At 38.5% G+C, this 25,997-nt stretch overlaps 1 protein-coding gene and 1 pseudogene across 4 annotated transcripts in view; both read right to left on the bottom strand.

The window, feature by feature from the left end:
- The window catches only part of SENP1 (SUMO specific peptidase 1), a 66,920-nt gene that overhangs the window by 6,706 nt on the left and 34,217 nt on the right, over positions 1-25,997 (bottom strand). For all 4 annotated transcript variants that reach the window (XM_032143893.2, XM_058433682.1, XM_032143892.2 and 1 more), the window contains exons 9-17: positions 25,545-25,599; positions 20,901-20,939; positions 19,573-19,657; positions 19,043-19,198; positions 17,698-17,829; positions 3,550-3,753; positions 2,630-2,709; positions 1,613-1,697; positions 995-1,090 (exon numbers count right to left, since the gene is read on the bottom strand). In XM_032143893.2, the coding sequence (XP_031999784.1) occupies positions 995-1,090; positions 1,613-1,697; positions 2,630-2,709; positions 3,550-3,753; positions 17,698-17,829; positions 19,043-19,198; positions 19,573-19,657; positions 20,901-20,939; positions 25,545-25,599 (932 nt within the window). The remainder of the gene's footprint in view (positions 1-994; positions 1,091-1,612; positions 1,698-2,629; positions 2,710-3,549; positions 3,754-17,697; positions 17,830-19,042; positions 19,199-19,572; positions 19,658-20,900; positions 20,940-25,544; positions 25,600-25,997) is intronic.
- Positions 9,582-9,905, bottom strand: LOC116461899 (large ribosomal subunit protein eL37-like; annotated as a pseudogene).

Here is a 25,997-nt window from a genome sequence, read left to right as displayed (position 1 = left end):
GGGACACAGAGACACCCTTAATTTTCAATGCTTTTGTCTAGACCTGATACTCCTTTCCCCATACTTCTTTCTTTTGCAAGGTTTTCAACAAACAGTCTCAGTTGTATTTCTGATGTTTTAAATTATTCATTCTTGGTTACATGTGGTTTTTTTCTTTTCATTGCTTTTTCTATTGTAATTTCTATTGTTATTTTTCATCGTTATAGCCTTAGAAGTTACACTGGGTATTTCCAGGAATCCCCAGGCTATGCCCACATGTCTCTAAGAATTTTGAGAATGGTGTCTAATAAGTCCTCTATGTTGAACTTTTAAGAGGATATGAGCCTAGGCCTAAAAATAAAAAATTTACCTTTTAGAAGAATTAAGGGAACTTCGAGAGTCAGCTCAGGCTGGTCTAGACAAAGGGCTATGGTAGAAAAATCTGGTAAAGCCACTGATTCAAACAGAAGTAAAAGACTTAAGTGGAGAACACATCAGAATAAACCATAATCTCTAATCTCAATCCACTTTGGTCTGAGAGACCACGCGAACAGAAATGACCAATCACTCTCTAAGAGAAGACTGACCAGATTCATCAAGTGAGGCGTCAGGGGAGGGGGCAGCATAACAAATTACACTAGGAGATTGAGGTATGGCCTATTCCCAAACCTGACTACTAACGAAATGCAAGGGAACTAAAGAAACTTGCTCTGGTCCCAGTTCTCTCTAGAAGTTACAGTAGGTAGAGGAGACAGGCAGAGAAGGTTCTGCTCTTGACCAGGAAACCTTTACTACAATAACTGAGGTGTGGTAACCCAGGACGTGGCTTATCACTAATTTTCTTTCTTTTGTGATGTGGCTCAGGCAGTAACCATCAGTGTTATGAATCATGGGCTGAAGCATGCTAAAGGTTAAGGGCAGAGGCCCCTAAAGAGAACAACTGGAGAGAAAAACATCTACAGGGCAGCTTGGAGACAAGGTAATCCTAGAGCTCCCTATGGAAGGCTCAGTTCACCTGTGTGAAGTTGATTGGTCTGTCTTTGGTAATACAGTCAGCATATTTGCAGGCAAACATCCCACAGTCACTTCCATTCATCTGCTGTGGAATTTCCTGGAAGACCAACAACAACAAAAATGACATCTTTCCAAGCTTCTTTCCTTCTTAGATTAAAAATAAGAACCAAAAGATATAAATTGTACAGGTTTCTCTAAATTATAAACAGATGACTCTGGCCCCCAAGGACAACAGAGGCTCAAAGAAACAAAATACAACATTCCAGTCAGGTCTGTGTACTCCGTATTAATCAAATAGGAGAATATCTCAGACTCCCATGGCACCTAAGGATATAAAAACTGCTCCCTCCCCCAGAGGCCAAATAATCAGCAAGCATTCCCCTTAGGAGTGAAAAGCTTGGTAAAATATCTGGGTATTTAGAAAACCTAGTTCTACATAAGAAACACACTATCACTTTCCCTATGGATAGCTTAATTTATCCTCCCCCACAAACCAACCAACCAAGCTGAAGTCAGGCTAGACACAAAGACAGGTGGTCCCTGGGAATTAAGCAGTAAAATTCTTTCCTCCCCAAATACCCTACTCTTAGGATTTTTATTTCATCAAGATGAAAGGTACCTGGCTTTTCTTGCTGAAGAGCTGCCAGCCATTGGTGTCAAACTCTTTCCTTTTCTTGTCAATGCTTTCTTGCTTTAGGTATTGCCTAAAGGTATCAGGAGAGAATGAGATAAGCAGTGGGGAACATCGATGACAGCTGCCACACTAAGAAGGGGCTGACAATCCCTAGGAACAAATTTGTTTCATCTGCTCTTCTGAGGAAGAGTATATAATGCTGGGCAGGGAATCCCTGGATTGTTAAGTTTTCTCCAGAGCTGAGCATGCCTCTTCTAGCTTGTCTCTTCTAATGTCCACTCTGTCAACTCAAAAGGAACATGACCTCTGCCTCTAATAGTTAAGCTCCTTCTACCTACCATTCCTTCTGAGGAACAATTCTTTTTATTCTTTTCCTTGGTTTATATGGTCCTTTAGAACTCAATCTAATGGAAGAAAAGTGTTTTTCTGGTACTATTGAGGTATTTATTTACTATTGTTAGGCTTGGCTCTCCTATCTAAAAATTAAATCCAAATCAACAATGTATTGAGTGCGTACCTTCGATAGAGCACTCTTTTAAGTGCAAACTGTTCACCATTGTGGAATCTACCTCCTCCTGGCCATCAGAGTGGTACAGTGAGGAATAGGTATTTTGGAAAATGAAACAGGTGGAGCATAAAGAGATTTGCATTCTGGTCCACCTGAGCCACTAACTAATAGGACCTGGGCAAATCAAAGGCACCTGTGTGGGCCTTGGTCTCATCTGAAAAATTAGGAGGTTGGATTAAATGATTTCTAAGTAGCATCTATATCTTTATATCTAGTCTATATTTTAGTGCATTAGGATAGTAATTGCTCCCATTAAGGCATACTTTGGTATTGTTTTAAAATTAAACTTACTTAGATACAAAATACGCATTTTTACTTAATATGAAGATTTTATCAATCACTCCATTGAAGGTATCAAACAACTGAGTTCAATTACTGGAAAAACACCATCTATACCCGATATCAAACTCTTCTGTCCTCAACTCCCTACTTACAAAAGGATTCTGCAGGCTTCATTGTTTATCCCACCCATAGAGTCGTAATAGGTAATATTCTTCTTTCTAAAGTCCACAACCTGAGAATAAGAAAAAAAATCTGTGTGTTTATGAAATGAAGAAAATCAGTTTATCAGCTTTTTCCCTTCCCTGCCCTTTGGAACCTTTTGCCAGACTTCCTACAAAATCATGACAAGTTTGACTGATATTTTACATTATATTATGCTTAATCTGTAGAGAAAAAAATGGTTATTTACATAAAACTATGATGGCACTGATCAACAGATGGCCTAATTGCTGTGAAGCCTTTTTCTAATGTTCATTCTCTCCTTCTGCAAAGTGGGCAACAGTGAAGAAACTACATGATTTTCAGGGAATATAAGGTGAGTATCTCAAAATCATTTCCACAAAGTTTCAGAAAGATGGTGAGCAGATTCTGGGTTTTATTTCTTTATATTGAGAAGTTCCTTTTGGCTTTATGCTTTTCAAATGTAATCCAAAACAGACTGTGAAATAGTTTTATTAACACATTAAGCTAATGCTCACAGAGTCATAAAAATATTAAATTACCAAGTATGCAAGGTAAGTTATGATTAGGCTGAAAATAACAGTCACAGAATCTGAGTGGCAGCATCATTAATAAGTCACTTTTTCCCCCCATGCCTTCCTTTAAGGCTGCTTAGACACCCTATAACTCTCTTTTAAATATTTCTAGAAAAGGAAATTCCAGAGCTTTCTTCAAAATCTATATCCCAATCTTGATAGGAAGTTCATTGATCTATCTGATTTTAGTCAACCTACTACTAAACACTCTTTTTCTCAATAATCAAGGGACCATGTAGAACTACTACTCACTACCCTCTGTGTGTTCTACAATTACATAGCTTTTACATTTTATCAAAAATGAAAGGGGTACTCACAGCTAGACACCAGTGTACTCCCAGGTGAATGGGCACCAAAAGAATGTCAACAGAAAATACATCTACTTTCTTTGTCCAACGTTTCACTGCCTGATAACCAGCTGTTTTTAATTTAGTGAAGAAAAAGGTATTAAATGCATGCACACTTGGCAAGCCCTTCTCTTTACTTCGCTCCATCAGCATATTCATGTAGAAATTAATGATCTGTGGGAAGAAATTACACCTGTTAGAATAGACACTCAGGCCTAGCCTTTCAAAATAGTTGCAGTTGCTGTGTTGAATAGCATATGTAATTGTTTCCTAATAAACTGAATTAAGTCTTCAACATCCAACAGACTCATTTCTCTAAATCAAACTCTGACTAGAAGGGGGAAGACTGAAGTGCTATAAATGGTGAAAAGAGAAAAAGCTGACATATATATTTTGGGGTTGGGGGTACAAATGAGCAGACGTTGGCGAGGCTTGTAGAAGACTGAAGGTTAGGTCAAAAGACTGCAGAAAGAGGGGTGTTAAGGTGAGGCTTACAGAAAAGGAAAGGAAGGCATGCAAGCAGTTTAATAATGCACATTAGCAGTTACCTTTATCTACTGGAACTGTGTGAGCAATTTAAGTAGATACTGAGCTCAGTTAGAGCCTAGTGTTAGTCAAGTTAAAATCAAGAACTCAAACTTTATATGAGAGCCACATGGTTTTACACAAAGATGGAAAACTCTGCTCCATGGTTAAAGACTGCCTTTTCAACTTAATAACCCATCCTGCAGAGGCAAACTCTTTTGGTCTCGAGTAGAACTAAGTGACAGGAGAAGCCATCAATTATACTGGAAAAACACCTGTAAACTGATAGTAGCTCACCAATGTCACCTTTATATAAAGGCACACATGGAAGTATAAAAACCTACCTTATATGAGACCTAAAGTCAAGTCACAAACATGAAGAATAACGTTCTACCCCAGAATCTACATGGTTAGCTTTCTCATCTTTGTTGATTCCATTTATGCCTTCAATATTAAGTGTGGAAAGAAATTACAATGGCTGAGTGGGGAGATGTGTGATTCTTTCTGTTAATGAAACGACATCTTCTCTAATAGTGACTACGTTGTGTATGGTTCCATTAGGTCCAGGACTCTTTGGTACTAAAACTTGAAAGTTATTGTGCCGGAAGTTACTGCATACTTACTTTATGTGGCCAGCTGAGGTCAGGCCAGTGTGTGTCAACTGCAAGGAATGAATGGGCTAACTGATCCACAGCTTGGAAATATGACTAAGAAAACAGGCACATTTTTCAGAATGCTTTTTGGGGAATGGGAAAATGCCCCTGTTCTTTGACAAATATTTACACACCAGGATGCCAGAACAGTGAGCTACTGCCCAACAGTAAGCAACGACATACTGGGTAGGCAGCAGGGAACACTGCCAGGAACACACCGGAGCATGGTCTAGACTAGAGAAAGGGCCTATAGATGAGGATGCCTAGGCAGCTGCGGGAAAACCACTCGCCATGAGGCAGAGCTCTGAGGTGGGGGAAGGCTAGGACTGAAGAAAGACACTGTTTTCTCTGCAGCTCTGATGACTGAGCAACAGGCCCAGCCAGCCCAAAGGACTCAGGTTGTGGCTTATTCTCTGCCTAGTGAGATGCCCAATAGATAACTGGAGCTCAGTTGTTATAGATAATAATTAATCAAGACACAATTAGAATCAGGTATTTCTCAACTATAAGTTTTCAGTCTAACTCTGCCCCTCAGGATAATGGTGCTAAAGACTGCCTCTAGGTTTCTGAAGGCAGCCACAAATGCAGTAGGATCTTCCCAGCAAGTACAGGTTTCTAGGCGGTAAACTATGTTCTCTAACGAGGAAAAATTGGCAAGAAGGAATTCACTGATTCCTCTGGCCTTCTACCCATCTTATAATGTTGGCCATGTTATAGGGTAAACCCTTCAATCAAAGACATAAGCAGATGACCTGCCAGTTACTGTAAGCAAAACCTTCCACAGGGGCAGACAGCTTATATATTCCAACAAGAAATAAGGACTGAAGCAGGAGGTGAAAGGAATCAGGCACAGAGATAAGGACGGTGAAGCACGTGACTGCCATGGAGATACATCTCCCTTAGGTGCCTATCAGAGATTACCTCTGGAATTGTAAGTCTGAAGTGAAAAAAAAAAAAAAAAGAATGACATAAATGAGTGTCATGCTATACATCACTATTCTATTTTTCAAGAGGAAAGAGTTCCGGAAACCAAGGAAGCTTAGCTGGACTTACACAGCCTGAGTTTCGCTTGTTTTTTCACCTTGAGAGGGTTCACTAGAAAGCTAAAGACCAACACAGCTGAACAAGAACAGAGAACCCCAGTGATCAGACACCATGGTATCTGTTCCCTTTGAGAATTCCTCTTCCATTGCTGCACCCAACCAAAGCTTCTCAACTAAGAGGGAAATGGTTTCCTCCAAAGTCAACTAGTTAATTAGCTCTAAGGAATGATCTGGGTTCTTTTTCATTTCCCCTAGATCCCAGTAGAAGGGAGTTTGGTGACCTCAATGCTCCCCACATTAGCTGAGAATGTAAATCTGACATCCAAGGCAGAATTTGGATTCAAGTCTTTCTCCTCAATTTTTTAGCTATTACTCCATCCAAATGAGGAAAATTGCCATAGTTCAGCCAAGACACAATCAAACCAAAAAAACAAGCTAAGAGAGAAGAAAAAAGTCCTACATGTCATCTCACAGAGGAGGGCTGAAGACGAAGGAAAAAGAAATGAGAGAAGGGATCACAGTGTTCAAGATGAAAGAGGAGCAGTGATGGTGACAGCATTTGCTTGACTTTTGTGAAGACAACGGTCCCCCACGCCAAGTTGGCAACAGCCCTTTCCTCAAACAAGACTCTCTTAGCACCAGCAGATCCTAAATTCCCTTTGAAATAAGGAGATAAAAGTAGATGAGCCCTGTGCTTGCTGTTTTTCTCATCAATATACCACAATCTGAGGACTAACTGTCAACGTTAGTCCACCTGTCACCTTTTCTGGGACCCACACTTGCCTCTATTTGCTCACTGTGGCTCTTGGTGCTTAAGGAGCTACCCTTCCTGCTGCCTTCACAGCCTTGGCCATAAGCATCTACTTGTTTATGCAGTCATGTTTAGGGATGGGTGGGTTGTTTATAGTGCCTTGTTCCTTTGAGATTTTATTTGAAGAGCTGCCAGGCTGAAGCTGAAAAAAGCTTTTCTTTCAGAGAAAAGCCTACAATGTTTTCAGACTAAGGATTCAATCCTTTTCCTGTACGTTACCACAATGACATAAATGACCAATGCTATTTGTATCTTCCTTCTTCCCCAGTAAACCAGCCAAACTATTGTTTTCTCATGTTTTTAGAGATAAAACATTTCACTACCAGTAAAGTCTTGACTTTTAGCCATTCTCATGCTTATACTTTGAACCCTTCTAATTAGCTTGAGAAAAAATGTTCTAAAAGGCCTGGGCATGACAATACTTCTGAGCAGGGATCAAGACAACTTTTGGGGAGACAGAAGCCATTTTCCCAATTTTACCTCTCTAGATTTTCACCTTGACCTCCCCATTCTGATTTTCAAATTAAATTTACCCTTGTCAACCACAAAGTCCAAAAGACTAACAGCAGCATTTGAATAGTATGGTTCAGGTCATTTACTCATAGGAGCTAACCTAGTAATATTATAGAAACCAGGAAGGCAGGTTTCCCTCACTGCGAACACGCACACGGAATTTTTCTTACATGCCAATTCAAGGAACAAATTATCAGAATTATAGCTAAACTTTTAGAGAAAGACAGGCAAGCAACATGTTTATGGAGTCATTTATGGAGAATAACTACTATTCTCCATGTGACCTTGCATAAATTCCTGGTTAATCATGGCTAGTTCTATTTAGAAACACTTCAAATAATGTGGAAACCAGGGTCACGTTAGAAAACTTTAGTTCTGATCATTTTATTCCACACGTAAGTGTACAGCAACGGTGGATTCATCATATTCACTTAACTAGTTTATTTCATTTTGCCTAGTTTTTTTCCTTCTTATGCAATCAGCTTTTATTCTCTAAGGAAAACCTATTCCTAAGGCTAGGTTTGTCTGGTTGAACTTAATGTTTTGCAGGCTGTTTCCTCTCTTTACTGAGCATCACTCAGATTTAGCTACTCCTTGGAAAAATTATCAAACTATGACCACTACCAATTCCCCCCATTCCCATCAAAAATATATATTCTGAAAGTTAGAATGCTAGACAAAGCTGGCTGTGGGCTCCTGCCTGTAATCCTAGCACTTTAGGAGGCTAAGGTGGTAGGATCACTTGAGGCCAGGAATTCGAGACCAGGCTGGGCAATATAGTGAGACTTTCTCTCCAAAAACTAAACAAAAAAGCCAGGCATGGTGGCACATTCCTGTGGTCCCAGCTCCTTGGGAGGCTGAGGTAGGAGGATCACTTTAGCCCGGGAGTTTGAGGCTGCAGTGAGCTATGATCACACCACTGCACTCTAGCCTGGATTACAGAGTGAGACCCTGTCTCAGGAAAAAAAAAAAAAGAATGTTCATCAAAATGCAAGTGCTCTGGTTCCAGATTCTGACTCTGCAATAAAAATCAGGTGACTTTGGTACTTCCCTATAAAGTTTTACTTCTTATTTCATACCACCAATCAAGTAGGAATATGCTCTCTATACACCAGGCTATTGTGATGCTGAATAGCTGGGAGATACCGCTTTCTTTTCAGAGATGAAGCTTACCAAGTAGGTCATTAGTCTGCCTGGTTAGCTTGGTTTCAGTGTAATTACAGTCTGCTATGTAGATTCTATCTTAATTCCTCCTTCACCATCCTCCTGTCCTCCATATTTCCTATGAGTTTGTTCCTCATTGGCCTTTCACTAGCTGGTGAAGTTAGAAATACTGTATTCCAACAGTCCAATGCTTTTCCAATTGGAAACAACTGGTAATAACTAATATGGGTTTATAGAGTAGAACACATTCCCCAAAAAAGAGACATGTCAGCTTGCTATTTTTCCAATTCATCCACATAAATTGACAGCAAGGAATCAGAGGGAGAATAGGGTTTTGGAGGGAAAATAATGGAGAGACAAGAAGTGCTCCAGTTATCCTGCTTCTCCACGTAGGATAGGGCATAGAGGGCTGAGTAGAGGAAAAAGTGTTTCTGGTGTACAAACATTTGGGTGCATAGGATCGATCTACCTGTTCCAGTCTTCTATACCCTTACTGATTTTCTACTTATTCTATCCATTACTCAGAGGCAGTGAAACCTCCAACAGTAATAGATTTGTCTATTTCTCCTTTCAGTTCTATCAGATTATGCTTCACATATTTCAAAGTTCTGTTATTAGGTATGTACATATTTAGGCTGTTAAGCCTTCTTGATGAACTGACCCCTTTATCATTAAGAAATGTCTCTATTACTGATAATATTCCTTGTTCTGAAATCTAATTTGTATAATGTTAATAAGTCACTTTTTCCTTTGAGTCATGTTTGCAGGGTATATTTTTTCTGTCCTTTAACTTTTGTAAACCTATGTCTTTACATTTAAAATGGTTTCTTGGCCAGGCGCAGTGGCTCACATCTGTAATCCCAGCACTCTGGGAGGCCAAGGCAGGTGGGTCACCTGAGGTCAGGAGTTCGAGACCAGGCTGGCCAATATGGTGAAACCCCACCTCTGCTAAAAATAGACAAATTAGTTGGGTGTGGTGGCAGATGCCTGTAATCCCAGCTACTCAGGGGGCTAGGGCAGGAGAATCGCTTGAACCTGGGAGGCTGAGGTTGCAGTGAGCCAAGATCACGCCATTTGTACTCCAGCCTGGGCAACAAGACCAAAATTCCGTCTCAAAAATAAATAATAAATAAATGGTTTCTTACAGACAGCTTTTTAATCCAATCTGACAATCTCTGCCTCTTTTCACATATATGTAATATAGATATAACATACATACAAACATATACATGTTTAAAATATATACATTTTTAAAAACTAGAATATTTATTGTGTGACTAAGCATTGAAACTCTTAAGATGAACTGGATGACGCAACTCCTGCCCTTCTTGGGTGTAGGTGTTGTTCCTTCACAGAATCCATGCCTAAATCTGCAGTATACAATGTTTAGGTGCTTCATTCAACCAGTCGTGGTGGTATTTTCTTTTAGCCTTGGCAGTCCAGTTATACTTTCTCTTGTGCTTGGCAGGGGAGCCACATTTGCCACAGGTTGACTTCTGAAGGTGGTAGGCCTTAGAGCCACAGAGGCAGCACAACTTGTGTATCATATCACGACACTTTCCAAACGGCGATGTTCCCTTCATCTTATTATCCTTATGGATACCTGCCAGACACCCTCACCAACGAATCCTTTTGCTGTTACACAGGGCCAAACATTCCCACATTTCTTCCCTCAGCTCTTAACTGAGGTGAGAACTGTGCAGGCTCCCCAAAGATCAGACTGAAGCAAGGGACACAGTGTGGCTCCAGCTCCACGATTATGGGCTTGGTCCCCCAGGCATCAGTCAGCAGCTACTCTTCTGGCTCACGAGGGCCACTGCATGCCTTTTTCCCGCCCACCAGCTTCCCTTATCCGGAAATTTGCTGGCCTCCCCAAGGATAGCCAATCTCTGCCTTTTAATTGGATGTTTACCCTATACTGTTCAGTAAGGCAGCCACTAGCCAAATGTGACTATTGAGCACCTGAAATGTGATTAATCCAACTGGAGATGTGCTATAAGTGTAAAATGCTTAGCACATTTCAAAGAGAAGGTAAAATATCTCAATAGTATTTTGACTACATGCCAAAATGACATATTTTGTTAAATAATATGTTATTGAATATATATATTATTGAATATATAAATATATTACATATTATTGAATATATAAATATATTACATATTATTGAATATATAAATATATTACATATTATTGAATATATAAATATATTACATATTATTGAATATATAATATGTATTTATATATATTAATGTATAATGTATAATATATTAATATATATTAATATATTTATGTATTATATAATATATAACTATATATAATATATAATACATTCATATTAGTAATATATGTAATATATAAATATAATATATAATATAATTTAATCCATTATATATTATTTAATATATTTTATTTAATATATAGTATATATAGTATATATTAAATATATAGTATATATAGTATATATTAAATATATAGTATATATAGTATATAGTATATATTAAATATATATTTAATATATATTATTTTATATATTATTTAATTTATTATATATTATTTAATACATATTACATATAAAATATATCATTTAATATTTTATATATAAAAATATAAAATATATATATATATATTTTGAGACAAAGTCTCACTCTGTCACCCAGGCTGGAGTGCAGTGGTGTGATCTTGGCTCACTGCAACCTCCACCTCCCCGGTTCAAGCGATTCTCGTGCCTCAGCCTCCCAGGTAGCTGGGATTACAGGCGCCTGCCACCACACCTGGCTAATTTTTATATTTTTAGTAGAGACGGGGTTTCAGCATGTTGGTCAGGCCAGTCTCAAATTCCTGACCTCAGGTGATCCACCTGCCTCTGCCTCCCAAAGTGCTGGGATTACAGGCGTGAGCCACTGTACCCGACCTATATTATATATTTTTTTATGTAAAAATATATTATTTATATATAACATATATTACATATATATTACTTTATATATGTATATATTTTCTAATTGAAACAGAGTCTTGCTCTGTCACCCAGGCTGGAGTACAGTGGTGCGATCTCAGCTCACTGAAACCTCTGCTTCCTAGGTTCAAGTGAATCTCCTGCCTCAACCTCCCAATTATAGGCACACACCATGATGACAGGCTAATTTTTTTAATTTTTAGTAGAGACAGGGTTTCGCCATGTTGGCCACGCTGGTCTCAAACTCCGGACCTCAAGTGATGCACCCGCCTTGGCCTCCCAAAGTGCTGGGATTCCAGACGTGAGCCACTGTGCCTGGCCTTAAATATGTTAAAATTAATTTCACCTGTTTCATTTTATTTTCTTTTTTTGAGATAAAGTCTCACTCCACTGCCCAGGCTGGAGTGCAGTGGTGTGATCTCAGTCACTGTAACCTCCGCCTCCCGGGTTCAGGCGATTGTCCTGCCTCAGCCTCCCAGGTAGCTGAGATTACAGGCATGCACCACCATGCCTGGCTAATTTTTGTATTTTTTGTAGAGACAGGGTTTCACCATGTTGGCCAGGCTGGTCTCAAACTCCTGACCTCAAGTGATCTACCCGCCTTGGCCTCCCAAAGTGCTGGGATTACAGGCATAAGCCGCTGCACTCAGCCCATTTTACTATTTTAAAAGTAACTATTAGACAATTTAAAATATGTGGATCACATTATATTTCTATTGGACAATGTTGACCTAGATAATTTACATTTAATATCAATGTGGTTGGGTTTAAATCTACCATCTTGCTCTGTTTTCCTATTTGTTCTTTTTATCTTTTTTCTTCTTTCCAAAACCTTTTGGATTTTTAAAGCTCCATTTTGTCTCCATTATTGGCTTAGTAAATATATCTTGCTCTTTATTTTTTAGTGGTTACTCTGTGATTTACTATGCCTTTAACTTATCATAGTCTACCTTCATATAACATTATACCACCTTATGAGGCCGGGCGCGGTGGCTCACGCCTGTAATCCCAGCACTTTGGGAGTCCAAGGCGGGCGGACCACGAGGTCAGGAGATCGAGACCATCCTGGCTAACACGGTGAAACCCCATCTCTACTAAAAATACAAAAAATTAGCTGGGCGAGGTGGCGGGCGCCTGTAGTCCCAGCTACTCGGGAGGCTGAGGCAGGAGAATGGCGTGAACCCCGGGGTTGGAGCCTGCAGTGAGCCGAGATTGCACCACTGCACTCCAGCCTGGGCGACAGCGAGACTCTGTCTCAAAAAAAAAAAAAAAAAAAAAATTAATATACCACCTTATGTAGAGTATAAGGATCTTCCAATAGTTTATTTGTCCATTTTGTCTCCTTGTGCTGTGATTATATTTTACTTCTATATGTTATAAATCCCACAGTATGTTGTTTTAGTTCTGCCTTAGTCACCTGTCTTCTAGAGATATGAAAAAATGAGAGCAATTCCACTCCTCTTCATTCCTTTGTGTGGACTGACATTTCCATTTGATATTTTTCTTCTGCCTTAAGAACACGTAATATTTCTTCTGGTACAGGTCTGTTGGTGATGAATTCTATCAGCATTTGTCTGGAAAAGTACAGCCTTACTTTTTGAAAGATATATTTGCTGAGTATAGAATTTCTACTGACAAATTTGTTTCTTCTGCAGTACTTTAAAGATGTAGCTACATTGTCTTCTGGCCTACATCGTTTCTGAAAGTTATTCCTATCTTTGTTCTTCTGTACTTAATGTGCCTTTTTCCTTCTGGTTGCACTTAATATTTTTATCACCAGTTTTCAGCAACTTGATTACTATACATTTTAGCATGGTGTTTCTTCTACTTGGGGTATGGAGAACTTCTCAAACTTGTCAGTTCAGTTTTTAAATTTGGAAAATCTTCCATCATTATTTCTTCAAATACTTTTTCTAACACCACCTATGCATCCACCTTTCCTTCTGGGACTCCAATTATATGCTCAACCTGTCTGGTATAATTCCACAGCTCACTGATGCTCTTGACATCTTTCTTTGGCTCTTTTTGTGTGTCTCATATTCAAGTTTCTATTGCTATTCAAGTTTACGAATTTTTTCTTATGAAGTGTCTAATCTACTATTAATACTACCTTATATATTTTTATTTCAGATACATTTTTCGTTTCTAGAAGTTCAATGTCGGTCTTGTTTAAAAATATCTTCCATTTCTCTCCCCATGATGTCCATTTTCTTCTATCTTCTTGAATATGTGGAAGATATTTATAGTAACTTTTTAAAAATCCTTGTCTGCTAATTCTATTATTTTGGTCATTTCTGAGTGTTTCTTTTCTCCCTCACCATAAATTGTACTTTCCTTCCTCGTGTATGTCTGGTCATTTCTAGTTGGATGCTGGATATTGCAAATTTTATGTTGGGCCTTGTTGTTGCTGGAATTCGTTGTATTCCTTTAAATATTGTTAGGCTTTTCTCTGGGATATAGGTTATTTGGATCAGTTTCAGGCTTTTGAGGCTTGTTTTTAGGCTTTGTGATGGTGGGTCCAGAGCAGCCTTTATTCTAGGGTCAGTTTCGCCCTATTTCTGAGGCAATACCCCTCTGAAGATTCTGTTCAATGCCCTGTGACTTAGGAGGTTTTTCTACTCTAACTGGTTGGAACATAAACTATCGACACCTGTGCTGGCTCTAAGACTGTGCCGATTCCTTCTTTCTGGTGGTTCTTTCCCCAGCCTCTGGTAGCTTCTTCTCATACATGCACAAATTGGTACTCAGCCAAAGACTGGAGGGAAGCCCCTCTGCACAGGCTCTACCAGTCCCTCCTTCACAACACACACCCCACCCTAGAAAGCTGGGGATATTACAGCATACATCCCTTTTATTTCCCTTCCCTCAGGGATCACTGCCTGTTATTTCCAACGTCTGAAAATTGTTGTTTCATGTTTTGTCTAATTTTCTAGTTAAGTTGAAAGGGTAAATCTTGTTTCCTTTATCATGACCAGAAGCAAAAGTAAGTTTTATTTATTTGTATACCTAAATTATATCCATGTATTTCTAAATTTATCTGATGCCTTTTAAAACAATCCTTAGTCCCTCAAAGGAGAACCATTTGGCCATAAAGAGAAACACAAAGCCTAAAGCAGTACTCAGGATAATAAACCTAGAATCTTAAAGTTGGAAGGGATTCCAGAAGTCATCCAATTCAATCTCCAGGAATTAATACATAGTTTCTAATAATGACACCCATTTGAAAATATTTCCTTCTGTTTCTTGACTGTTTCAATCTACTTCTACTTTTGCAACTAATTTTTCCTCTCCCTTTTTCTAAAAAAGAGACAGGATCTCAGAGTCTTGTTCTGTCACCCACCCTGGAGTGGAGTGCAGTGGCACAATCATAACTCACTGCAGCCTTGACAACGTGGGCTCAAGCAATCCTTCCAACTCGGACTCTCCGTATTGGGATTACAGGTGTGAGCCACTGCTCCCAGCATAATTTCTCCTATCTTTAACTCTATCCTCCCTTCCCTTAATTAGATATTTCTATTAGTAACTAATCTCCTGACCCAGTAAAGAAATCCCCATCTACAGTGTCTTGATTTTAACAGTCTTCTTCCCTCCTTTTGTATTCTTTATATGGCAGCCAGTTCCCACATTCCATTTTTGAGACGTTTCATTATATTAATCCTGTCAATCATTAGTCCTTTGAAGTTGTACAGAATTTAACCAAACTCACCTATAGAGAAATCCATTTATGAAAAAAATTTTAAAATCTATTGTATGAATAGGTACTGTGGTCACTCTTCTTTTAGGAACAGGGTATCCTAATGGCTTTCTATACATATCCCAAACATAGGATTTCTGGATTTTATTTTCCTTATAAACTGAATCTGATTCCTTTTACTTCCTGGCTCTTATATTCCTTTTTAACTCTGAAAGCCTACAAAGTATGGTACTTTGTTTATAAAATGTTAAGAATAATGTATCAGTCACCTATTTTGGAGAAAGTTTTAATACATCTTATAAAGCAGGAAACAGAAAAAGAAGAGAAATTATTATTAATGAAAATACCTACTTGAGGGAAGAAGAGGATTGAACAGAGGACAAATCATTTGCAAAAGACTGATAGTTCACAACTGAGAAACAGAATTGAGTTTTGTATTCTTTTTAAGACACAGAGTCTTACTCTGTCACCCAGTCTAGAGTGCAGTGGCTCAATCATAGCTCACTATAAACTCAAACTCCTAAACTCAAGCAATCCTCCTGCCTTAGCTCAAGCAATCCTCCTGCTTCAGCCTCCTGAACAGCTGGGACTACAGGCACATGCCACCATGGCTGGCTAATTTTTAATTTTTTTTGTAGAGATCAGGTCTTGCTATGTTGCCCAGGCTGCTCTTGAACTTCTGACCTCAGGTTATCCTCTCACCTTAGCCATCCAAAACGCTGGGATTATAGGCATGACCCACTGCATCTGGCCAAAATTCAGTATTCTTCAATGAGTATCAATACTTAAGGATATCTAATAATACTCCATCAGGATGCTAGCTTCTCAAGGGCAGTAACTTTGAAAGCCTATGAAGTATAGTACCTTGAAAATGGTGCTTTTTAAGATAGCTCCCATCATTGTTATTGACATGTGAATTGGCACTCATTTTCAAGGATAACATTATTCTAAACTGAGAAGAAATGCACTCCTTCTACAAAAGTTATGGCTAGGTGTGGTAGGGATAAAGTAGACAAAGAATCTTTCCTTCTTCTCATCTCCTCTAAAATAATGTAATTTCCATTAACTTAGCTTGCTAAAAATCCAGCCTCTGATGGGCCCAGGGAATGGAAAATATGTCCTGATGAATGCTGTCTCTGTAAGGAATCTCACTGAGGTAAATGCCGCAGTAAATAGCAAGAACTCAGCTCATATCCTACTCATTGCTGCCCTCTAGGAGATTTTCCATGATTTACAACAAACTAAAGCATACTATCCCTTTAGAGTAACTCACCTCTCCCCACCAGCAATGGCAGGAAACAAATGGCAAAGGACCACAGATCAAAAATAACTCATCAGTGGATACTTATAACTATCCTTGATTTCATTCCCTCCTTTGATTTGGTGAGCTCTTTTTTTCTACTGTTTGAACCAATATTCTAATATCTGAGCCAAAAGAAGCAAAGAGGGTTTCTTCTAAAGAAAGACAGTAACGAACTATGCCTTCCTTATTATTCTTGGTCACAGATATTATTCAGGGAATGATGAGCTTCTGAAATTTTTACCTTATAAACCAACCAGTGGCAAAAAGAATGGGGCTGGCCCCAGAGAAAACCAGCATCCTGGACACGATACATGGCTCCTAAGTTCTATACATCTGATCCTAAGACCAGGATCCAATTTAAGATTCTGAGGTAGTAAGATATAGCAGATAAGACCCAATGCTTAGGTCTTCATCTTGGATCTGCTGTTTACTGGCTGTATAACCTTGCAAGTTTTCAAATCTTTCTATGCCTTGTTTCTTTATCTGTAGAATGAAGAACTATCATATCTACCTCCAAAGATACGATGACTATTACAAGAATAAAACACATAAAACATGAATCGTACCCAATGAGGTAAATGATCAATAGTTATTAGCAAATATTATTTGGAAGGTCTTGATCATACAAAAACAGGATATGGATATCTAAAACATTTAATGATTACTACACTGAGAAACTAAAAATCCTCCACAGCTGTGAGGCTTGAGTATACCCAGATTAGGCAGGGATGCTTATGGAAAGAAGGTACTTAGGAAAACATACCCAACCCAGTTTTCTTTTGCTGTAAAAATAACCTTCTAAAATAAAACAGGTACCTACAGGTTTAGGCTTAGGAATAGATCAGTTTAAAAACTGTAGTGTAATTAATATACTTAAAATAAATTGGAGTTAGGAGGTGAAGACCATAACTTCTCCCCCAATACCTCAAATATTTAATAATAGCATAACTTTTTCAATGTCCATTTAAAAAATATCATACATAAATGGAGGCTATTTTGGAAAGCTTATCATTCATAATATAAGTGATCTAAAATGAGTAGAACTTAGGTAGAAAGGGAAGTAAAACTGGATTCCTATAAAGAAATCCCAAAGTATTCCTTCATGCTGCAACATGGTCAGCTAATACTTATTTGTTCAGAAGAGATGAACTGCAGAATAGGAGCCTTAAAGAGAGTGAGAATACCAACGAGTGAATGTCTTCTTCAATGTTCAAATCTTCAACAAGAAAAGGTAAATTCAATGGTTCTCAGACTTTAAAATACACCTGAGATGTCTGTTAAAAACGCCTGTCTCCACCACACTCCCTCATAGTTACAAGAATGAAGAGGCCTATGAGAGATGATTCCAATGCAGGACATCCATGGACCACATTTTGAGAAAAAGTGAGATATGCCTTAATTTAACTGCCACTTAATGTTTACTATTTGTATGTAAAAATAGATGCAATGTTACCTCATCATTGAGCCAATTCAGATGGTTTAGAGTTTGAATATCTTTGCGTGTAATGGTCAGGCGAAATGCTTCACTGAGAACTTCATCCTGATTCCCATTACGAAATACATTCTTTATTTCTTTCTCCATTTCCTAAGAAAACAAAAGGTGTCAAGACATCAAACACGCGTGGCTTCAGAAAAACCATATTTCTCACCAAGCCCCATATAATCCCCAGACTATATTTATCACCATTCAATTGTTTATAAATTTACTGTTAATCAGTTTACTTCTAACATTTTGGTTTCTATTCCTTCCCAGTAATCCCCAATTTCTTCTTTCCACTTCATCTAGTCCTCCCTTCTCTTTTTCAACACAACATTCAGATCCTTGTTTCCATATTAATTCCTAAAGTCTGGAACAATCTTCTGCTATCAAATTTTCTAAGCACATGAAAAAAATTATATTTTATATCTCTGGTCCAAATGATTTCCTGAGAAACAAAATTTTTCATAAAAGGTAGTTAAGAGAGTAAAGGCAGTATCTTTTAGAAATTACTTTCTTAGAGATCTTTTTTTTTTAAATGTAAAACATGGAATTCAGTACAACTATAATAAGTGTGTTATGCTCACCAGCTGCATGGTAGTGTTTCAAAGAGAAGTATGGATAAAGAAACAGGTTATCTAAAAATGTACACAGACCTCCATGTATTTTCCAAATTTTCTATAATGGGTTTTATTACTTAAAAAAAGAGCAAATCTCAGCTTACAATTTGAGGTCAAACTATTGTATGTGTGCATTAAGTAAAAATGCACATGACATGAAAGACAAATGTATTAAATGCTTCTTCACTGAAACTGTTAAAAGCCACCCATAGTTCTCTCATAAATTTTCAATATTTTAAAAATAAAGCCCAGATTGGTATGTAAAATAAGCGAAAGCAGAAATATACAAGAAAATTTAAATACCACGTATTCTATGGCTTTTTTTTTTTGTGAGATGGAGTCTTGCCCTGTCACCCAGGCTGAAGTACAGTGGCACGATCTCAGCTCACTGCAACCTCTGCCTGCCGGGTTCAAGCAATTCTCCTGCCTCAGCCTCCTGCGTAGCTGGGATTACAGGCGCATGCCACCACACCCAGCTAATTTTTGTATTTTTGGTAGAGATGGGGTTTCGCCATGTTGGCCAGGCTGGTCTCGAACTCCTGACCTCAAGTGATCCACCCGCTTCAGCCTCCCAAAGTGATAGGATTACAGGCGTAAGCCACCGTGCCCAACCACTATTGCTTTTATGTTTGAAACTCGCCCGAGGGATTCTTTCTAAACATAATACTTGGTAGTGTAGAAATTAAGTGTATATAACTTACCTCTGTAATTTCAGGAAATTCATCTTCACTATCAGTTAATTTATGACCTTTTTTGTGTGTTTCTTGGGCAATAGTAACAGGAATCTCCTTTTCAAGAGGTACACGAAGATGCAGTTCTACTGAATCATGTACTGAATGTTCCCGCTCCTGCAATCTCTGAAAGATAAAACTTCAGAGTAAGTGGGATAAAGAAATCTGTGGATGTTCCTTGATTTATGATAGGGTTATGTCCCAATAAACCTGTCATAAGTCAAGGAGCATGCTGAAATGCCTATTGCTTTCGCTTTTTTGGAAAGTCAAAAAATCATTAGTCGAACCATCACAAGTGGGGACTATCTATATTTGTCTTATGTACAATGAGTAGCACTGACTGGACAGACCAAGAACATTTACGACATATCATAACATGCTATGCTACCATACGATCTTGGAATTACAACAGCAATTACCCAAATCTGGGTAACTTTCCAAAATGGTTTCTACTTTGATGTACTATTTATTTGTAATATTATTCCAATTTTCTTTTTTACCTGGTTTTGAAGCTGTAAGGCCAATGCTTTCTGTTCTTCAATCTGGCGCAATCTTTCTCGTGCTCGAGAATCATAAACACTAGTTCTAGAAAATGAAAAGTAATGTGACCAAATATAGACCACGCTCAGTATCAAACATATTGTGGATGTACATTGAGTATTAAATATAGGACCCTCACAAAGAAAGTCTAAAATCCTTACACTAACTCATCATCTTTATTTTAAGACATAGAATGAAACCACACAATGTTACTGAAATTACGCTACTATTTTTACTTATTATTTTTTATAGAGATACGGTGTCCAGGCTAGTCTCAAACTCCTGGGCTCAAGCGACCCCCCTACCTTGGCCTCTCAAAGTGCTAGGATTACAGATGTGAGCCATCGCACCCGAACTATTTTTACTGAAATTACTAAAAATATCAGTGTGCTGCTATATGTGAACAGATGACTTGTTAACATTTATAAACAAATAGTTCTTTTCTTAACATGCTTTTAAGATTATAGTGAAAGCAAAACTTCAGTCTGGAAATCCAAAAATGGGACTGAACCCCAAAGGAGAAACGAATACAAGATATCACCGAAGTTTAATTCAAATACTATATTTTTGATAGATTTTTAAAAAATTACCGAGACCAAGGGGTTTGGATAACTTAATAAAGTAAGTTCCTTAAATGAGACTAAATGCTTTCATTGATTTTGCAAAGTCCAGAAATATGAATTATTCAATAAGTTAGTTTTACAAATGCCAAAATAGGATCATTTATTTTTCCTACTATATAACAGCTAACTCTATTTTTCCAATTTAATTTAGCTTCAACGATTGTTACAGATTTAATAAACATAAGTATAGGAATGTTCCAATTCCAACAAAATTTTGAAAACCCAGCAACTTAAAAGTATAAACAGGCACTTCTTTTTTTTTTTTTTTTTTTTTTTTTGAGACGGAGTCTTACTCTGTTGCCGAGGCTGGAGTGCAGTGGCGTGATCTCGGCTTACTGCAACCTCCACCTCCCAGATTCAAGCAATCCTCCCACCTCAGCCTCCCAAGTGGCTAGGATTACAGGCACGTGCCACCACGCCCAGCCAATTTTTGTATTTTTAGTAGAGATGAGGTTTCACCATGATGGCCAGGCTGGTCTTGAACTCCTGACCTCAGATGATCCACCTGCCTCGGCCTCCCAAAGTGCTGGAATTACAGGCATGAGCCACTGCGCCCAGCCTAAACAGGTACTTCTTATTGGCAAAAAATAAGCCGGATGATTAGCATTTCTTCTAACTAAAAATGAAGTGATTGAGAAGGAAAAATGATACCAAAAATAACTTACAATTCTTTGATCCACAGCTCTGCCTGGAAGAAAGTAGAACTATGGGTAGGAAAAGAAAAATTTGACAAATGAGCAGGAGGCTTATGAGAAAATTAAAATATTTCCATCAATAAAAACAATCATTTAAATAGTTTATACGAGTGCTTTACAAGTATGGAATAAGTAAAAGGAATCTAAATGACATAAAATAATTGTAACTAGGAATTAAGGAGACACAATCCTTATGCATACATATTAGTTAAAATCATATGGATACATATTAGTTAAAAAGGTGACCCAAAGTTCAGCAGAGATTACATTTGGCATAGCTCCCTACTTGCATGAGACCAACATTATGTGAAAGACGACATCACTTCTCAAAATAATACATTAAGCTAGAACATTGCTCTTCCCAAATAACTCAGATTGAAAGATTTATTAAAAATCCCCACCTACAAAATAATCTACATCAAATGGCTAACAAGCCAATGAGCCAAAGCAGAGAATCAGCAACACAACTTCCTTCCAAAGATGACAGGCCAATTCTAGGTCCATGTGGCTCTTGCTGACAACCCAAGTGATATGCTGAGCAGAGCCACAGGCATGATTAATTGTCCTAGAGCCTCTTGTTTTTCTCAAACTTCCTTATCTCCAAACTCCTAACTAGGCAGGATCTATCACAGAAACACAAAGAAGAGTGAACACTTTTCCAAAGAAAACTTTTAAATATAGAGAACAAGTAAACAGAGCATCAAATTGGGAGTTAAGAGACCTGGATCAGAGGCCAGGCATGGTGGCTCCTTCCTGTAATCCCAGTGCTTTAGGAGGCTGAGGTGGGAGGATCGCTCGAGCCAAGAGCTCAAGACCAGCCTGGGCAACATAGTGAGACTCCATCTCTTAAAAAAAAAAAATCCTCTGCAACTAAAATAGTGCTTGGCACATAGTAGGCATTTAGTGTTTTTGTTTGTTTGTTTGTTTGTTTTTGACTCTAACTCTGTTGCCCCAGCTGGAGTACACTGGCACAATCTCGGCTCACTGCAACATCCACCTCTCGGGTTCAAGAGATTCTCCTGCCTCAGCCTCCTGAGTAGCTGGGATTACAGGCACCCGCCACCACACCCGGCTAATTTTTTCTTTTTTTATTTTTATTTTAGTAGAGACGAGGTTTCACCATGTTGGCCAGGCTGGTCTCAAACTCACGACCTCAGGTGATCCATCCACCTTGGCCTTCCCAAAGTGCTAGGATTACAGGCGTGAGCCACCAAGCCCAGCCATTTAGTATTTCTTGAATAAACAAGTAATGTAGGGACAAGCAGTTTTCTTCAATGGATCAAGGTATCCACTGGCTCAGGAAAACAAAATGCAGGGAAAATCTGCTTTTCCAAAGAGATGCATTATTTCTCATATAATTGAGGCATATAGTAATAATAACTACAACTGCTTTTGAGCACATACTTAGTGCTCTACATGTAAAACTCTACTGTAGATGTTTTATGTATTAGTTAAACCTAATGAAAATCCCTATATTATTTAAACCTCAACATAATATATAAAAAAGAATTATTACTCATACTGTACAGAAATGAAAAGGGAGGTTCAAAAAGATAATTTCTCTTGAAAAGCTAAGATTAGAAATCTTATCTGTCCAATTCCAAAGACTGTGTTCTTTCGACTGTGCCTTTCAATAAATCAAAGCATTAAAAAAAGGGTGGGGGAGTAAGTACTTGGGCTACTCAAGAGAGCACTTCAGGCTATCTAGGAAATTCATTTATTTAACAAAGATTTATTTACTGAGCACCCATCATATGCCAAGCACTATGACCAGCAATGGGTGACAGGTACCAAGGTATTAGTAACAAACAAGGTAGAAGGATGGAGGGAAAAACTAATGTTATCTGGCGAAGTCAAAGAAATCTTCTGAGAAAAAAAAATAACACCTGGATGAGATTTTGAAAAGCAAAATTAAGGCCAGGCACAGTGGCTCATGCCTATAATCCCAGCACTTTGGGAGGCTGAGGTGGGTGGAACACCAGAGGTCAGGAGTTCGAGACCAGCTTGGCCAACATGGTGAAACCCAATCTCCACTAAAAATACAAAAATTAGCTGGGTGTGGTGGCGTGTGCCTGTAATCCCAGCTACCCTGGAGGGTAAGGCACCAGAATCACTTGAACCCGGGAGGTGGAGGTTGCAGTGAGCAGAGACTGTGCCACTGCACTCCAGCCTGGATGATAGAGCAAGACTCCGTCACAAAAAAAAAAAAAGAAAGAAAGAAAAGAAAGCAAAAGTAAGAGCTTACCAAGTAGACAAAGAAAGGGACAACCAGACAGAAGGATCAGAATGTATAAAGGCAAAGAGGTATGACACAGCATAGCAAATTCTGGGAAATAAAAGCAGATCTTCATTACTGGAACTTAACTGAGAGGCAGTAGTGGAGAATTAAGACAGCCAATAAACCAAGCCTCAGCACAGTAAGCACCAACTTTGACAAAGAGCATCGCTCAAACAGCCTTACCCAACAGACCATTTCTCCTGCCATCTGATTCTTTAGTCATCACTAGGGGAAATCCTCCGTAAAGGAAAGGCAGTCTTAGTAAAGAACCATTAAGGAACTGAGATCAACTCTTTACCTGAGAGATCAACTTCTTCCCAAGAAAGTTGCATGCATCTTGTGGCATTTCATATGAAGCACTTATAAAAATAAGAGTTTTATCTGTAAGTTAATCTCCACAATTAAGTGTAAGGTATCAATACTGGCATTTTATTGATAAGGAAACTGAGGTTCAGAAGAGTAACTTGTCCAAAGCTACATGAAGCCTTTTCCAACCCAAGATCAGAAGGCAGATCTGACTCCAAAAAAGATGTAAGAAATAAAGAATCCAAACTATGAAGTCTCCTCAAAAGACTTAACAAATAGAGAATTTTAAGAAATATTTAAAGCTTAGAACATACGTGGGAGCTACAAAGAAGTAGGAAAACTGAGATGAGAAAGAATATTTCATTATCCTTAATCTTCTCAACGGAAAACTGGTATTATTCTTATGCTAGCAATTGAATTCCCAAAGCCATATATGGCAAAGGCATAGCAATCATAGTAACCTACTGGATTACAGAGGAAGAAGTATTTGATACCTCCAGATAAGTAAAGTTTCATGCAGGAGTTTACATGTGAGTTCAGACCTAAAAGATAAAACACTACTGACAGACAAAGTTGAGGTATGGAGGACATTCCAGGCAAAAAGAACACTGAATGTGAAGGTAAGAAATGCTTATTGTATTTACAAACTGAAAATAGTCCAGCTTATAAAAACACATGAAAGAGTCCCATATTTCCATATGGCTCCCTCTTACCTCCATCATGTCTCTGCTCAAGTCACTTTATCAGAGACTTTCCATGACCATCCTATACAAATAGTATCCTCCCAATCCTACTCTCTATATTACCCTGCTTCAATTTTCTTCATAGCACTTATCACCACAAGGCATATACGTTTGTTTATCCTTCCCTTCAAGTAGAATGCAAGCTCCTTGAGAATAGGGACTTCACATTGTTCCCTATTATCCTCAATATTTATACTAGTACCTGGCACACAGTAGGCTCTCAGTAAATACCTGTTGAAGTGAGAAAGTGAGGCTTGTGAAAGAAGTGCTTTGTATACCATAGTAAGGAGCCTGAGCTTAATTCGATGTCTGATAAACCACCCTTGAAGGAGGTTAACAAATAATCATTAAACCCCTTTAATGAATGATCAGACATGAATTCTGAAAGATCACTCTGATTGCAGCATGGAAGACGGACTAAAGAACACAGTAGGCTGGGTGCAGTGGCTCACACCTATGATCCCAGCACTTTGGAAGGCCAAGTCGGGAGGATCGCTTGAGGCTAGGAGTACAAAACCAGCCTGGTCAACATAGCGAGATCCCGTCTCCACAAAAGAAAAATTTAAAAGTTAGCCAAGTCTGGTGGCATGCATCTGTGGTCCCAGCTGAGGCAGGAGGATCGCTCGAGCCCAGAGGTTCAAGGCTGCAGTGAGCCATGATTGTACCACTGCACTCCTGCCTGGGTGACAGAGCAAGACTCTGTCTCAAAACAAAAACAAAAACAAAAAAAATGAAAAAAGAGCAAGGCAGAAAAATTGTTTCAAGAACATGGTATGGTGGAAGACGGAATGAAGAACAAAATAGAGGCTGAAGGTAGAACAATTATAAAGCCACTGAAATAATTCAAGTAATACTTGAGAGAGGTCTGAATTGAGGTAGCTTTACATTATGTAGCTTTTAGTGAAAAAGCTATGATTAAAGAAAGGGAAAACAATATGTTAAGAACAAACTTTTAGGCCAGGCATGGTGGCTCACGCCTGTAATCCCAGCAATTTGGGAGGCCGAGGCAGGTGGATCACTTGAGGTCAGGAGTTCGAGACCAGCCTGGCCAACATAGCAAAACCCCATTTCTACTAAAAATACAAAAATTAGCTGGATGTGGTGGTGGGCACCTGCAATTCTAGCTACTCGGGAGCCTGAGGCAGAAGAATTGTTGAACCAGGGAGGTGGAGGTTGCAGTGAATCAAGATCACGCCATTACACTCCAGCCTGGGCAACAGAGCAAGACTCCATCTCAAAAAAAAAAATTAATTAATTAATAAAGAACAAGCTTTTTCCAAAGTTTACCTGGGAGTTGGAGTCTGGGAATCTTTCACTTTCAGTAAAATCACAGAGTCTGATCCTAAAGAAACACAACAGCATTTCATTAGTAATAAAACTTCACAAAGTTATACTTTCTAGATATCTTAGTTTAAGTTCCCATACTTTGCTATATTTTATTTCCACAAAAATAACATAAGAACAAAGGTTAGATGGGAGAGAAAGAGATGCAAGTCCATTGTCACTGAGAACAGAAATGGGTCTTAGTGAAGAACTTGCTTCACAAATAAGAAAGTCCCTGGGAAATACAAACATATTTGCCCTTCAGCATTTCCTCCTAGGCTGCACTTGCTCCCTGTGCTTCCTGTCTGTTTCAGGAGAACAAGAACATGATGGGATTCCTTAAAAGTCTTCATGGTAGTCCTCCATCTGCAATTTTGGTTTCTATGGTTTCAGTCACGCATAGTTAACTGCAGTCCA

Source organism: Hylobates moloch, unplaced genomic scaffold (genome assembly GCF_009828535.3).
Source record: "Hylobates moloch isolate HMO894 unplaced genomic scaffold, HMol_V3 SCAFFOLD_22, whole genome shotgun sequence".
Classification (NCBI taxonomy): domain Eukaryota; kingdom Metazoa; phylum Chordata; class Mammalia; order Primates; family Hylobatidae; genus Hylobates; species Hylobates moloch.
The sequence above is the reverse complement of the archived record's forward strand: the minus strand, read 5'-3'. Positions and strand labels throughout refer to the sequence as shown.